At 44.1% G+C, this 15,452-nt stretch overlaps 1 protein-coding gene across 1 annotated transcript in view; it reads right to left on the bottom strand.

Annotated features, from left to right (window-relative positions):
* The window catches only part of HSD17B2 (hydroxysteroid 17-beta dehydrogenase 2), a 91,887-nt gene extending 85,062 nt beyond the window's left edge, over window positions 1–6,825 (bottom strand). Inside the window, exon 1 of the mRNA XM_055554063.1 lies at window positions 6,558–6,825. Within this exon, the coding sequence (XP_055410038.1) occupies window positions 6,558–6,825 (268 nt within the window). The remainder of the gene's footprint in view (window positions 1–6,557) is intronic.
* Between the last annotated feature and the right edge of the window lie 8,627 nt (window positions 6,826–15,452).

The raw sequence follows: 15,452 nt of genomic DNA, 5'->3' as shown, positions 1-15,452 counted from the left end.
TTCTGAATGTTGAGCTTTAAGCCAACTTTTTCACTCTCTTCTTTCACTTTCCTCAAGAGGCTTTTTAGTTCCTCTTCACTTTCTGCCATAAGTGTGGCGTCATCTGCATATCTGAGGTTATTGATATTTCTCCCGGCAATCTTGATTCCAGCTTGTGCTTCTTCTAGCCCAGCGTTTCTCATGATGTACTCTGCATATAAGTTAAATAAGCAGGGTGACAATATACAGCCTTGACTATTCCTTTTCCTATGGATTGCTGAAGTGAAGTGAAGTCGCTCAGTCATGTCCAACTCTTTGCGACTCCATGGACTGTAGCTTACAAGGCTTCTCTGTCCATGGGATTTTCCAGGCAAGAATACTGGAGTGGGTTGCCATTTCCTTCCCCAGGGGAGCTTCCAGACCCAGGGATAGAACCCGGGTCTCCTGCATTGTAGGCAGATGCTTTACCATCTGAGCCACAAGGGAAGCGCCAGGTAAAGCCCACAAGGGTAAAATGATTGCTGAGCCCCAGGTAAATATCAGGGAGGGAACACAGCTCCACCCATCAACAGAAAATTGGATTAAAGATTTACTGTGCATGGCCCAGCCCATCAGAACAAGACCCAGTGTCCCCTCAGTCAGTCTATCCCATCAGGAAGCTTTCATAAGCCTCTTATCCTTTGCCATCAGAGGGCAGACAGACTGAAAACCACCATCACAGAAAACTAACCAATCTGATCACATGGACCACAGCTTTGTCTAACTCAGTGAAACTATGAGCCATGCATGTAGGGCCACCTAAGATGGACGGGTCATGGTGGAGAGTTCTGACAAAATATGGCCCACTGGAGAAGGGAATGGCAAACCACTTCAGTATTCTTGCCTTGAGAACCCCATGAAGAGTATGAAAAGGCAAAAAGATAGGACACCGAAAGATGAACTCCCCAGATCAGTAAGTGCCCAATATGCTACTGGAGATCGCTGGAGAAATAACTCCAGAAAGAATTAACAGATGGAGCCAAAACAAAAACAACACCCAGTTGTGGATGTGACTGGTGATGGAAGCAAGATCCAATGCTGTAAAGAGCAATATTGCATAAGAACCTGGAATGTTAGGTCCATGAATCAAGGCAAATTGGAAGTGATCAAACAGGAGATGATAAGAGTGAATGTCGACATTCTAGGAATCAGCAAACTAAAATGGACTGGAATGGGCAAATTTAACTCAAATGACCATTATATCTACTACCGTGGGCAAGAATCCCTTAGAAGAAATGGAGTAGCCATCATGGTCAACAAAAGAGTCTGAATTTGGTACTTGGATGCAGTCTCAAAAATGACAGAATGATCTCTGTTCATCTCCAAGGCAAACCATTCAATATCACGGTAATCCAAGTGTATGCCCCAACCAGTAATGGTGAAGAAGCTGAAGTTGAATGGCTCTATCAAGACCTATAAGACCTTTTAGAACTAACATCCAAAAAAGATGTCCTTTTCATTATAGGGGACTGGAATGCAAAAGTAGGAAGTCAAGAAACACCCGGAGTAACAGGCAAATTTGGCCTTGCAGTGAAGAATGAAGCAGGGCAAAGGCTAATAGAGTTCTGCCAAGAGAACGCACTGGTCATAGCAAACACCCTCTTCCAACAACACAAGAGAAGACTCTACACATGGACATCACCAGATGGTCAACACCGAAATCAGATTGATTATATTCTTTGCAGCCAAAGATGGAGAAGCTCTATACGGTCAGCAAAAACAAGACTGGGAGCTGACTGTGGCTTATATCATGAACTCCTTATTGCCAAATTCAGACTTCAATTGAAGACAGTAGGGAAAACCACTAGACCATTCAGGTATGACCTAAATCAAATCCCTTATGATTATACAGTGGAAGTGAGAAATAGATTTAAGGGCCTAGATCTGATAGACAGAGTGCCTGATGAACTATGGACAGAGGTTCGTGACATTGTACAGGAGACAGGGAACAAGACCATCCCCCAAAACAGAAATGCAAAAAAGAAAAATGCCTGTCTGAGGAGGCCTTACAAATAGCTGTGAAAAGAAGAGAAGTAAAAAGCAAAGGAGAAAAGGAAAGATATAAGCATCTGAATGCAGAGTTCCAAAGAATAGCAAGAAGAGATAAGAAAGCCCTCCTCAGTGATCAGTGCAAAGAAATAGAGGAAAACAATAGGATGGGAAAGACTAGAGATCTCCTCAAGAAAATTAGAGATCCAAGATACCAAGGGAACATTTCATGCAAAGATAGGCTCAATAAAGGACAGAAATGGTAGGCACCTAACAGAAACAGAAGATATTAAGAAGAGGTGGCAAGAATACACAAAAGAACTATACAAAAAAGATCTTCACGACCCAGATCTTCAATACCCAGATGGTGTGATCACTCACTTAGAGCCAGACATTCTGGAATGTGAAGTCAAGTGGGCCTTAGGAAGCATCACTACGAACAAAGCTAGTGGAGGTGATGGAATTCCAGTTGAGCTATTTCAAATCCTGAAAGATGATGCTGTGAAAATGTTGCACTCAATATGCCAGCAAATTTGGAAAACTCAGCAGTGACCACAGGACTGGAAAAGGTCAGTTTTCATTCCAATCCCAAGGAAAGGCAATGCCAAAGAATGCTCAAACTACCGCACAATTGCACTCATCTCACACACTGGCAAAGTAACGTTCAAAGTTCTCCAAGCCAGGCTTCAAGAATACTTGAACCAGGAATGTCCAGATGCTCAAGCTGGTTTCAGAAAAGGCAGAGGGACCAGAGATCAAATTGCCAACGTCCACTGGATCATCGAAAAAGCAAGAGAGTTCCAGGAAAACATCTATTTCTGCTTTATTGACTATGCCAAAGCCTTTGACTGTGTGGATCACAATAAACTGTGGAAAATTCTGAAAGAGATGGGAATACCAGACCACTTGACCTGCCTCTTGAGAAATCTGTATGCAGGTCAGGAAGCAACAGTTAGAACTGGACATGGAACAACAGACTGGTTCCAAATAGGAAAAGGAGTACGTCAGGGCTGTATATTGTCACACTGCTTATTTAACCTATATGCAGAGTACATCATGAGAAACGCTGGGCTGGAGGAAGCACAAGCTGGAATCAAGATTGCCGGGAGAAATATCAATAACCTCAGATATGCAGATGGCACCACCCTTATGGCAGAAAGTGGAGAGGAACTAAAAAGCCTCTTGATGAAAGTGAAAGAAGAGAGTGAAAAAGTTGGCTTAAAGCTCAACATTCCGAAAACTGAGATCATGACATCTGGTCCCATCACTTCACAGGAAACAGATGGGGAAACAGTGGAAACATTGTCAGACTTTATTTTTTTGGGCTCCAAAATCACTGCAGATGGTGACTGCAGCCATGAAATTAAAAGATGCTTACTCCTTGGAAGGAAAGTTATGACCAACCTAGACAGCATATTGAAAAGCCTAGACATTACTTTGCCAACAAAGGTCCATCTTGTCAAGGCTATGGTTTTTCCAGTCATGTATGCACATGAGAGTTGGACTGTGAAGAAAGACGGGTGCTGAAGAATTGATGCTTTTGAACTGTGGTGTTGAAGAAGACTCCTGAGAGTCCCTTTGACTGCAAGGAGATCCAACCAGTCCATTCTGAAGGAGATCAGCCCTGGGTGTTCTTTGGAGGGAATGATGCTAAAGCTGAAGCTCCAGTACTTTCGCTTCCTCATGCGAAGAATTGACTCATTGGAAAAGACTCTGATGCTTGGAAGGATTGGGGGCAGGAGGAAAAGGGGACGACAGAGGATGAGATGGCTGGATGGCATCACCGACTCGATGGACGTGAGTTTGAGTGAACTCCAGGAGTTGGTGATGAACAGGGAGGCCTGGTGTGCTGGGATTCATGGGGTCGCAAAGAGTCGGACACAATTGAGCGACTGAACTGAACTGAACTGAACTGAAGAGGAACTAAAGAGCCTCTTAATGAGGATGAAGGAGGAGAGTGAAAGAGCTAGCTTAAAACTAAACATTAAAAACCCTGAGATCATGGCATCCAGCCCCATTACTTCATGGCATATTGAGGGGGAAAAGTTGAAAGTAGTAGCAGATTTCCTCTTCTTGGACTCTAAAATAACTGTGGATGGTGACTGCAGCCATGGAGTCAGAAGACATTTACCTCTTGGCAGGAAAGCTATGACAAATCTAGACAGTATGTTGAAAAGCAGAGACATTACTCTGCTGACAAAGGTTCACATAGTCAAGGCTATGGTCTTCCCAGTGGGTATGGCTGTGAGAGCTGGACCATAAAGAAGGCACAGCCCCAAAGAATCGATGCCTTTGAACTATCGTTCTGGAGAAGACTCCTGAGAATCTGCTGGACAGCAAGGAGAGCAAACCCATCAATCTTAAGGGAAATCAACCTGGAATACTCATTGGAAGGACTGATACTGAAGATGAAACTCCAGTATTTTGGCCATCTGATGCAAACAACTGATCATTGGAAAAGTGTCTGATGCTGGGAAAGATTGAGGAAAGAAGGAGAAAAGGCCATCTGAGGATGAGATGGCTGGATGGCATCACTGATGCAATGGACATGAACTTGGGCAAACTTTGGGAGATGGTGAGGGACAGGGAGGCCTGGTGTGCTGCAATCCATGGAGTTGTTAAGAATTAGACATGACTGGGCAACTGAGCAACAAGAGTCTAACTAACTAAATTCATTTAAAATTTCCCTATTTAGTACAAAGGTCTTGAGAGCTTCTCTAGAATTGTATGCAATCTATGGCATTCCTCCTGAAAGTGACTTGAAAGGCACAATTCAGTCAGCCTTAAGGTATGTCCTTCCTTTCTTAAGCCTAAGCCTCCTAATTGCTAAGCATTTCATTGAGGGATTAGTCACTGGGTTTGAGTTGCCTAATTGAATCAGTCATTTTCCGTGCCACTGAACACAAGTCAGGACATTTCAATGGCTGATGTGAGCTGAGCTGGGTGTATTTGGTACGTTTCTGCATGCCTCTGTCTTCAAAAGCATAGGATAAAGAACACTGACAAGACAAAGAAGCAAGAGACAATTCCTGCTTTCTCGGTTACCTTGAAGTTTGCCTCTGTTTATCCTAAGCTTTAGTATTCTTATCTATTAGTCTTAGAAGTGCTGCTTCTTGAAATCCATTTCCCAGGAATATTTGGACCTCCGAGAAATCATGGCCATTAATGTCAACAACAGCATCATGATTATTTTTTTCTAACATGCTTCATTGTTCTGTCTTCTTTCATGCAAGTGGAAAAGTACAAAAAATAAATTGGAACTGGAATTACTCTGAAGACTGTGGGGACTTGCTACTACAGACTGAACAGAAAAATTTATACTGTTCTTACAGTTTTTCACCCAGCCAGCCCTAGAACATTTGAGTGAAACAGTGGAAAACCCAGCCAATCCTCCAGATGCGTGACTCCAGGTAACACCAGACATTAGCGTAGATAAACATCCCATGGATCAACTGAATTTTCTACCTTTGAACTGTTTTGGTGATTTTTCTTTTTCATTGCAGAAGCTTGTTTTCTGCAGCACTTCAGAACTCCAACAAGTGCCTACTTGCGTCTCATTTTAAGAGAGAATTTCATGATTAAAAGTCAAGAGCAAGATAGACAAGTCGCTTTCTAGTCCCTTTCTCAGTGACTTGGGAAATCGCCTGATTTGGTTCCATTCACACTGCCTGTTTGCCTTCACTTCACTCCCGTGGGTCACAACCTGGGGTGGAGAGTGGGGTAACGACCTCCCTCCCAGCGAATGGTTCCGCAGCTGCCGTCCTCACCATGGCTGGACTTTCTGGGTGAGGATAACACTAGGTAACCCTAAATAAAGTCCTATCCAAGCTCAAACTTCACAACCAAACAAACCAGTTTTACAACACCTAGGAATTTAGTTTGGCCTCACACTTGTAGCAGGGGGAAAAGCAACACAGGAGAAGGAAAAACAGCTAGCACCTCGGCCAACCGGCAGCCAGCCGCCTTCTGGACACCTTGCCAAATTGATCCAATTAAGAAACATTAGCAGTCCCAAGACAGATCTGAAGACAAAGGTTTGGATGAGACACAAGGTTCCCGACAGCAGTTGGGGAAAACCGCAACGTTTTGCAGCCCGGGTGAGTCTCTTTGATATTTAAATAATGAAGCAAAGTACAAGGATAACCTCAATTTGAGAGCTTTTTTGTGCATCTCAGGAATAAGAAGCCAAGTCTAAAACACAGCTAAACATTAATCTCAGAACGAAATTTGGTTTTAGCTTTAAAAAAAAAAAAAAAACGTATAGGGCTTTCCTGGCTATGATGAAATGAACCGCCTTGGCTTATTTGTACATATCCTGGGAAATTAACAAAATCGTGACTTAGATAGATGTTCCCTTCCAAGTCCCTCGTACCACCATCCTCATCAAAGGCACCTTCTAAAGAAGATCAAATTGCTGTAGTGAAAGACACGGGGGATGTGCTTGCATTTACGCCATGCCAAATATTTTCTTTTTAAACCTAATCTGAAAAAAAGTCCTGCTAAGGCAAAGCAAGGGCCAGTTCCGGCCCTGAGCAGGGCTGTCCACTTACCTGTTATCAGCACCGCCTTTTGATCCACAGGTAACAACTCTTGGCCAGAAAAGTAAGTATACATGACGAAATACGACAGGGAGAAGAGGACCAAGCCCCAGAAGAGGGACAGGCTGATCAGACAAGCGCCTCCCCAGAGGCCCGCCAGGCAGACCACCTTTCTCCCCACCTGCCCTGGGCTAGTCTTGAGTTTGCAAAGAATTGTTCCTCCCAGCACTGCGGTGACAGTCAGGAAGAGCCACCCTGGCTCAGAGAAGAAAGTGCCCATTCTTGGTGACTCTGCACCTTTCCGTGCTTACGGCCAGTGAGCCAAGTGGGCAAAGGCAGTCTGGAGGCAGCCTGGGTTATATGGACGGGGAGGCAAGAAGGGAGGGGGAGAAGACAGCCCCAGCTCACTTTAAATGAGTATGAATTAAGCATACTCATATAAGCCACATATTTCCTGGTGGGTAATTTAAATCAATCTGCAGTTTAATATAAATACTAGAGCACTGACTATTTGATTACTCCCCCCCACGCCCACTGCACACATGACATAGATGTGTACTCACCCACAACAAACACACACATCATTTTTTTTTTTAATCACCTCTGGAGAGATAACTATTTAGGTAATAATTGACAGAATTCAAACTGTATGAACAGTAAATAATGAAACCTCTAGCTCGCAGGAGATATTTCAGTGCCTGTGGTGTGTGGGTCAAGGCTCTTTTCTGACCCAGGGGTGTGTGTGTGTGTGTGTGTGTGTGTATGTAAATCCAGGCAACCACTCTGGAAGGGAAACAGATCACTGATTTCGTCCACATCTGCAGCATTCCTGCCATCTCCCACTGGAGCCAGGCTGAAGGGTTAGATGGAAAAGAGAACGCAGAAGTAGAGGAAGAGAGTCTCGGCAAATGAGACGTGCTTTGGTCTCACCGGAGGAAAGCCAAGCCAGGGAGAGATAACGCTATAATAAAAATATGAGTAATGGCTGATAGATACCTATTTGTGCCAGGAGCCATGTTCAGCTGAGACCCTATTTTCTGCCAAACTCTGCTCCAGGCACTAGTGCTCGACAGTCAATATGCACAGTCTCTCTGAACACAGTATCTCCATGAAATAACTTCTATCACTGCAGTGATTTTACAGGTGAGGACACTGAGGCACACAGAGCTTAAGCGACTTGCCCAAGATCACACAGAAGTGGAAACGAGCAGTCTTATTTCAGAGTTTTATGCTCTAACCACTCTACTGTGCTAGGAGAAAAAAATTAAAGACAATTCGTATATTATGTATAGCTCTTCTCTATTTTAGCCTCATCTGAAGCATGAAATAGTTCAAGGCGGATGTTACTATGAACATTTTACAGTGTGGAAAATTGAGGCTGGAAGAGGATTAGCTACTTAAGAATAGTGGGTCAAGACCCACAGCCATGACTCAATTTTCTCAAAAGGCAGCACTCGGGAGCGTTGACAATGCTGAGAGCCCCAAGAGGTCACCTCCCCACTTGGGTTTACAGCCTCGCCTGCGCTGGGCACCTGTCTGGGAGGGACCCAGAATTCTGATAAAGCTGACTGTAGGCATCTCTGGAGAAACAAGAGAAGTCCTCAGTCTGAGGTCGGATTGGCTGTATTCAAATCCAATCTCAGCTCTGCATCTTAATAGCTAGGTTGTCTTGGGTGGGTGATTCTTTTTCCCTAAACCCTCATCTCCTCAGCTGTAAAATCATAAAAACACTAAGGTGAAGTGCTAAGCAATCCTGCCCGGCACACCAGAAGGAGCCTCATCAGTGCTGGTAATTTGCATTTCTTCAACAGGAGAGAAAGAACCAGAGGAGGAAAACAGAGTGCCTAGTGGTGTATAGATTTCTCACAAACCCTGGCTGAAGTTAGCACGTGCTGAGGGTGGGGAGGAGGTGGGGGACTGTGTTGTTGCTGTTCAGTTGCTAAGTCGTGTCCGACTCTTCTGTGATCCCATGGACTGTAGCCAGCCAGGCTCCTCCCTGCATGGGATTCTCCAGGCAAGAGTACTGGAATGGGTTGCCATTTCCTCCTCCAGGGGATCTTCCCAACCCAGGGATTGAAGCCACGTCTCCTGCGTTGGCTGGTGGATTCTCTACCACTGAGCCACCAGGGAAGCCCAAGGTCAGGTGAGAGGACTCCAGTGATGAATGATGGGGTGGAGGCAAGATTTTGGAGGAAGTGTACTTAGCAGCCCATCAGGTAGGTAGAGCTTTGGATAGGAGTCGGCGAAGCTATTTTCTGGCCTCAGATGAGCCTGAGATGAACCACTGGGCTCAGCCAGCTCAGCTGTAAAGGGAGATGAGGCCAAGCCACCTGGGCTTGGTGCTATCTCAAGACCCAAGGAGGGATAGTTCTTGGACTTCCCTGGTGGTCCAGTGGTTAATCACCTTCTGGATCATCACCTTCCAATGCAGCAGATGCAGGTTCGATCCTTGGTCAGGGAGGCAAGATCCCATGTGCCTCGTGGCCAAAAAACCAAAATATAAAACAGAAGCACTATTGTAACAAACCCAAAAGAGACTTTTTAAAAAATGGTCTACATCAAAAAATCTTAAAACAAAAAAGGGAAGACTGGGTGTGAAACGTATTGTGCTGTGGAACCATGAGGGATGACAGCAAAGCCCTTATGGGGGTCTCACTTGGGGCAATGGCCCTTCTTGTCTGCTCTCCCAGCCACAAGGACATCAGAAGTTGTCGGCTTCAGGTCAGGGAGCTGAGGGATAAGGATCCGAAATCTTGCTTGGTGAGCCCTGAGATCACCCTCACTCCACATACCCCATTTCTTCCTGTCAGCTGTCCACAAAGCCATCCCCAGAGCTGGTACCTCATGGTCCCTGTGGCCTCCTCAGCCAGGAGGATTCAGTCAAGCTAGCTCTGATGTCAGATGGATTCTAGGTGAGGATGCAGCTCTTGGCCAGGGCCCTCTGCACTTTTTCTGGCCCATGGGGCTGGGACTTGACCCCCATGCGGGTTTTCTGACAGCACACACCCACCAGAGACAGAGAGAATCTTCTCTGGTGGCGGCCCACGTAGCTTCCAAGCTGCTCGATGCTGGGGCCCCTAAGGAGAAGGCAAAAGATGCTGTGATGTGAGGGAAGGGGGTATGCTATATTAAGAATACGAGCTTTATTTTTTTATTTTTGTTGAATGTTGTTGATGTACAATGTTGTGTTACTTTCTGCTACACAGCAAAGTGATCCAGTTACACATATAGACACATACTTTTATATATTATTTTTAATTGTTTATTATCATTTTGGCTGTGCTGGGTCTTCGCGGCTGGGTGAGGGCTTTCTCTAGCTGCAGCAAGTGGAGGCTCCTCTTCACTGTGGTGCGCAGGCTTCTCGTTGCAGCGGCCTCTCTTGCTGCAGAGCATGGGCTGTACGTGCATCAGCTCAGTAGTTGCGGCAGGCAGGCTTAGTTGCTGTGTGCCACGTGGTCATCTTAGACCAGGGATCCAACTCATGTTCCCGGCACTGGCAGGTGGACTCTTAACCATTGGACCACTAGGGAAGTCCTATACACATTCTTATTTTAATTTTATTTTCCATTATGGCTTATCATAGGTTATAGAATATAGTCCTCTGTGCTCTACAGTAGGACCTTGTGGTTTATCCATCCTATAGATAATAGAAAGTGAAAGTGAAAATGTGAGTTGCTTAGTGGTGTCTGACTCTTTGCAACTCCATGGACTGTAGCCCACCAGGCTCCTCTGTCCATGGAATGCTCCAGGCAAGAATACTGGCGTGCGTAGCCATTCCCGACTCCAGGGGATCTTCCCGAACCAGGGATCAAACCCACGTCTCCTGCATTGCAGGCAGATTCCTTACCATCTGAGCCACCAGGGACAGCCTTATACTGGCTAATCCACCATCCCACTCCATCCCTCCCCTAACACTCTCCCTCTTGGCCACCACAGGTCTGCTCTCCTTGTCCGTAAGTCTGTTTCCTGTTTCATAGATAGGTTCATTAGTGTCATATTTCAGATTCACATATAAGTAGTATCTTATGATATTTGTCTTTCTCCTTCCGACTTACTTCAATTAGTACGATAATCTCTAGTAACATCCATGTTGCTGCAAATGGCATTATTTCAAAGAAAACGTGAGCTTTAAAGACTCACAGGACTGAGTTTGAACCATGACTCTGCCAACTTACTAGTTGTGAGGCATTGGGCAATTACCTGCCCTTCCTGAGACTCAGTCCCCTCCTCTGAAGCAGGGTAGACGGTGGTGGAAACGGAAGGTTTTTACCATTGGGAGAACAGACATGGGACTGCAGAATTCCCGGTTGAAAACTAGTTCAATCCCACCTGATCTTTGGATGTCCTCATTCAGATTGAGGATTCCAGGACCCTAGTCCATCTGAGGGGCTGCTCTACCTCTGAATGAGGACTTCTTCCAACTGACTGAGCTGAACTGGGTCTCCTGTTCATCCCCATTATTCTATCCCAGAGCTTTCCTTGAGACCATTTTTGCTTGACCAATGTCCCATTTCTGGCAAACTTGTGCTTAGCTTTCCAGGGGGGATGGTGCCAATTGGATCAAGTCATTCCTGTTAATGGTGTCAATGAGCCAATGTGTTGCTTCCTTCTGCCAGCGGAGGTCCCTTTTTGAAGGTGCCTTCTGGCCCAGACAGTAAAGAACCTGCCTGCAATGAGGAATACCTGGGTTCAATCCCTGAGTTGGGAAGATGGCAACCCACTCCAGTATCCTTGCCTGGAAAATCCCATGGACAGAGGACTCTGGCGGGCTTCAGGCCATGCAGTCACAAAGAGTTGGACACAACTGAGGGACTACCACTCTGAAGACAAGATATCTTATCCCATTTCTCAACCCGGGGGGCGGGGGCAATGCTGAGAATCTGGAATGTATATTTTCTTAGAATCGATGGCTCTTGAGTTGAAAAGGGAAATTAAAAGGAGTAAAACATGGATTCTCTCTGTAACATCCCCACCAAGTGGTCATCTTGTCTACTGCCACTATGCCTCTCATAACAGGCACTGAAAAGCCTCTGTAGCTGCCTCTCCAGTTCAGAACATTCAGAGCATTAGAAAGATCTCCTCTAGACTGAATTGTATCATGTCACTTGTCCGTCCTTTTTCACTTAGTATCACAGAAGCCAACTTAGTAGTCCCTATTTCATTCAGATATTTGAAGACCACTGTAATGTCTCCTGGAGAAGGCGATGGCACCCCACTCCAGTACCCTTGCCTGGAAAATCCCATGGATGGAGGAGCCTGGTAGGCTGCAGTCCATGGGGTCACGAAGAGTCGGACACGACTGAGCGACTTCACTTTCACTTTTCACTTTCATGCATTGGAGAAGGAAATGGCAACCCACTCCAGTGTTCTTGCCTGGAGAATCCCAGGGACAGAGGAGCCTGGTGGGCTGCCGTCTATGGGATCGCACAGAATCGGACATGACTGAAGCGACGCAGCAGCAGCAGTAATGTCTCCAAGTGGATGGTCCTCAGTTCTCTCAATTGCCCCTTATGTATAGTAGAATATAATCTGTCTGGTACTTAGTGCCTGAAGCAGCCATAACTTGAAGAGTTCAAACATTTAAAAAATCATGTTGTTATTTCTTCAATAACTGAAGAAATGTTGTTATAATGAATGTAACAGCATGATGACAACGTAATTTATCCAGTAGAGAATGACCTTGTGTTGATGTCACCATGACCCAAATGTCAAGATATGGAGATGGCGATGCTATAATAATGGACATCCCATGGACATCAGGGTGGTCTTGGAGTAGCACAAGGGTTGTCCCGTTTCAAGCTTTTGGATGATAACTAACATTTTAAGTGTTTAGCTGTAATTGTGCAAATATTATATATCTGTTCTCTAGTTCATATTTGGGAGGGGGGGAAAATAAGCTGATGGTGGTGCTGGATGGAGTCTTTTTTTCTGCCACTGAACTATTGTGGGGTGAAAATGTTGAAATCATTCATTTCAAATAGATCAGATCTAAATTTATTGTATAGGGTTTCAAGGATCCTTAGCAGCCTGGCCTTTCCTAGAATGGAACTCAAGTACTTACTTCTCCTCTGAAAGGTTAGGCCCAGAAGAGGTCACCATATTTTTAGTACAGTGCAAACAGCACAGAATAGAGCAAGATGATCACCTCCCCTATCCCTGAAGTGATATCTTTAGTTATATGTCCAAAGACTCATTTGCTCCTTTGACAGTAGCATACTGTGGCTTACTCCCATTGTGTTTGCTATCAAGTAAAATTCCAATTTTTGCAGCTTTTTGTCATTTTAAAATTATTTTGGTGTCCAAATTATAAATGTAAGTAAATATCCATGAGTCCATGCTGATACAGATAAATGATTGCTGCTGCTGCTAAGTCGCTTCAGTCATGTCCAACTCTGTGCGACCCCATAGACTGCAGCCCACCAGGCTCCCCCATCCCTGGGATTCTCTAGGCAAGAACACTGGAGTGGGTTGCCATTTCCTCCTCCAATGCATGAAAGATATAAGTGTAAGTGAAGTCGCTCAGTCGTGTCCGACTCTTAGAGACCCCATGGACTGCAGCCTACCAGGCTCCTCCACCCATGGGATTTTCCAGGCAAGAGTACTGGAGTGGGGTGCCATTGCCTTCTCTGATAAATGATTAAATAAGTGTAAATAAAACACTTATTTGGAGAAAAAACAAATCTCTTATGCAGAAAATTTCCAATTAGTTTACATAGATACCCCCACTCAAGGAGGTGGAACAGAACTCACACTATGAAGTGTGGGCTGCACATAGTGACTTCCTTCCAAAATGCACAGCCTGGAAACTAAGACAGGAGCCTGCCATGGAGAAACATGAACAAACTCCATCTCAGCCAAGTGATTGAGATCAACTGACCGGGGATAAGTCATGTAATGAAAAGGGCACAATCATCCTTGCAGAACATTTTGTAAAACACCTGGCCAACACTCTTCAAGGCCATCAAAGTCATCAAAAACAAGAAACTGCTGAGAAACAGTCACAGCCTAGAGGAGCCTAAGGAGACATGACAAGTAAGTGTAACGTGGGATCTCGGATGGGGTCGTGGAACGGAAAAAGGACAAGAACATCAGGTAAAAAGTATAGACTTTAGTCAATAATAATGTATCAGTATTGGCTCATTAGCTGTAACAGACACCCCACTGTAATGGAAGATACAGGGAAGAATGAGTGGGAGTACAGAACTCCATAATGATCTTTGTCTCTTAACCAAACAGTTTAATTCATTTTGTTAAATGTGAGTGTTGATATATTTAGTTTAAACCCAGTATTTTACTGTTTACTTTCTACTGGTCTCTTCTATTCTATATTACTTTTCTTCCACTTTTTGACCTCTTTTGAATTAATTATTTTTCAGCCCCTCTTCCACCCTCCCCCACCCCATTACATTCACAGTTACATACTTCCAAAAACTAGATTTCTTTCTTTGGCCACACCAGGTCTTAGTTGCATCATCCAACTCGAGGCAGCGTGCAAACCCTTAGTTGTGGCATGTGGGGTCTGGTTCACTGACCAGAGACTGAACTCATGCTCCTGTGTTGGGAGCATGAAGTCTTAGCCACCCGACCAAAGTCCTTGACGGTTACACACTTTTTATGATTCTTTTAATAGGGGCTTATGACACTTATCAAAGTCAACATGACTTGGTATTTTGGATCCCTATCTACACAATGAAGGACCTTTGAGCCCCATAACACCATTCCACCCTTCCTGACCTGAATGCTAATGTTGTCTTTCATTTTTATTACCTAGATATGTCAAACCACATATGATACTACTATATTTGTCTTTTAAGTCAAATGTTCAGCTAATTTTCCCACCAATGTGTTACCTTTTGTGACTTCACATTCTTTCTCCTATCTTCACACTTAATCCCAAGGTAATTTTTCTTTGGTATTTCCTTTAGTGTGGGGGCCGGTGAGGAAATCTCTCAATTTTTGTTATTCTAAAAATGTCTTCATTTTTTGAAGAATATTTTCACTGGGTATAGAGTTTCTTGTTGGCAGTCGTTTTCTTTCAGCATTTTTTAATGCCTTTGGGGAGATATGTTTTCTGTTTTATCTAGGTCTATTGGATAAATTCTCAGCAAAAGTGCTGATCCTAATTACCTTGTCTGCTGTTACTGAAAGCAAAGTTCCTCATTCTCTTTTTATACCATCTGGTAAGACTCACCTCTCCCTGTCCTTGTATGATATGTTATTTATATAAAAGTAGAAATCCTGTTAAAAACAGGTCCACTGTGCTAGCCTCCCAGCAACATGTCATGGGGAACATGTCTACATGTATCTTCCATAGCTTTATCTAAGTGTTAAAGTAAGACATTTAATAAAACATTAATTCATTCATCACATATTTATAGAGTTCATACTATGTGCCGGATGCTGTTCTAGGTACTGCAAATACAACAGTGCAGGGGAAAAATTACTTCATTCACACTCTCATAGAGTTTAAAGTCTAGTCAGGGAAACAGACCATTAAATAGCTAATTACGACATAGCTATGAGAGATGTGCCACTGGAAATCATTTTCTCAGGTTGATATTAATCATCTGACATGCCTTTATCTTGCCAAGAGTGATATCAAAAGTGACCTTGTCAAATCCTTTGCTGAAATCCAAAGTCAACATGTTTATTCATTCCACCAGTCAGCAGAGTACTTTTAATCTGACATATTTATTTACTGGTCAACCATGTTAATTCCTGGGAACTGTGGATTCCTCCTCTAAGATTACCCAAACCATTTTTTAATAAGACCCATGATGAGGATCTAATTCCCTCCTCTGGTCTGTGGTTTTCAGAAGGCATTTTCTTTGCCTTTTTAGAAAAAACAAAAACTAGGAGTGCAGGGCTTTCAGAACCCTGAAGCATTTCTCAGAGTACTTAATTAAT

Source organism: Bubalus kerabau, chromosome 17 (genome assembly GCF_029407905.1).
Source record: "Bubalus kerabau isolate K-KA32 ecotype Philippines breed swamp buffalo chromosome 17, PCC_UOA_SB_1v2, whole genome shotgun sequence".
In the NCBI taxonomy this organism is placed as follows: domain Eukaryota; kingdom Metazoa; phylum Chordata; class Mammalia; order Artiodactyla; family Bovidae; genus Bubalus; species Bubalus kerabau.
The sequence above is the reverse complement of the archived record's forward strand: the minus strand, read 5'-3'. Positions and strand labels throughout refer to the sequence as shown.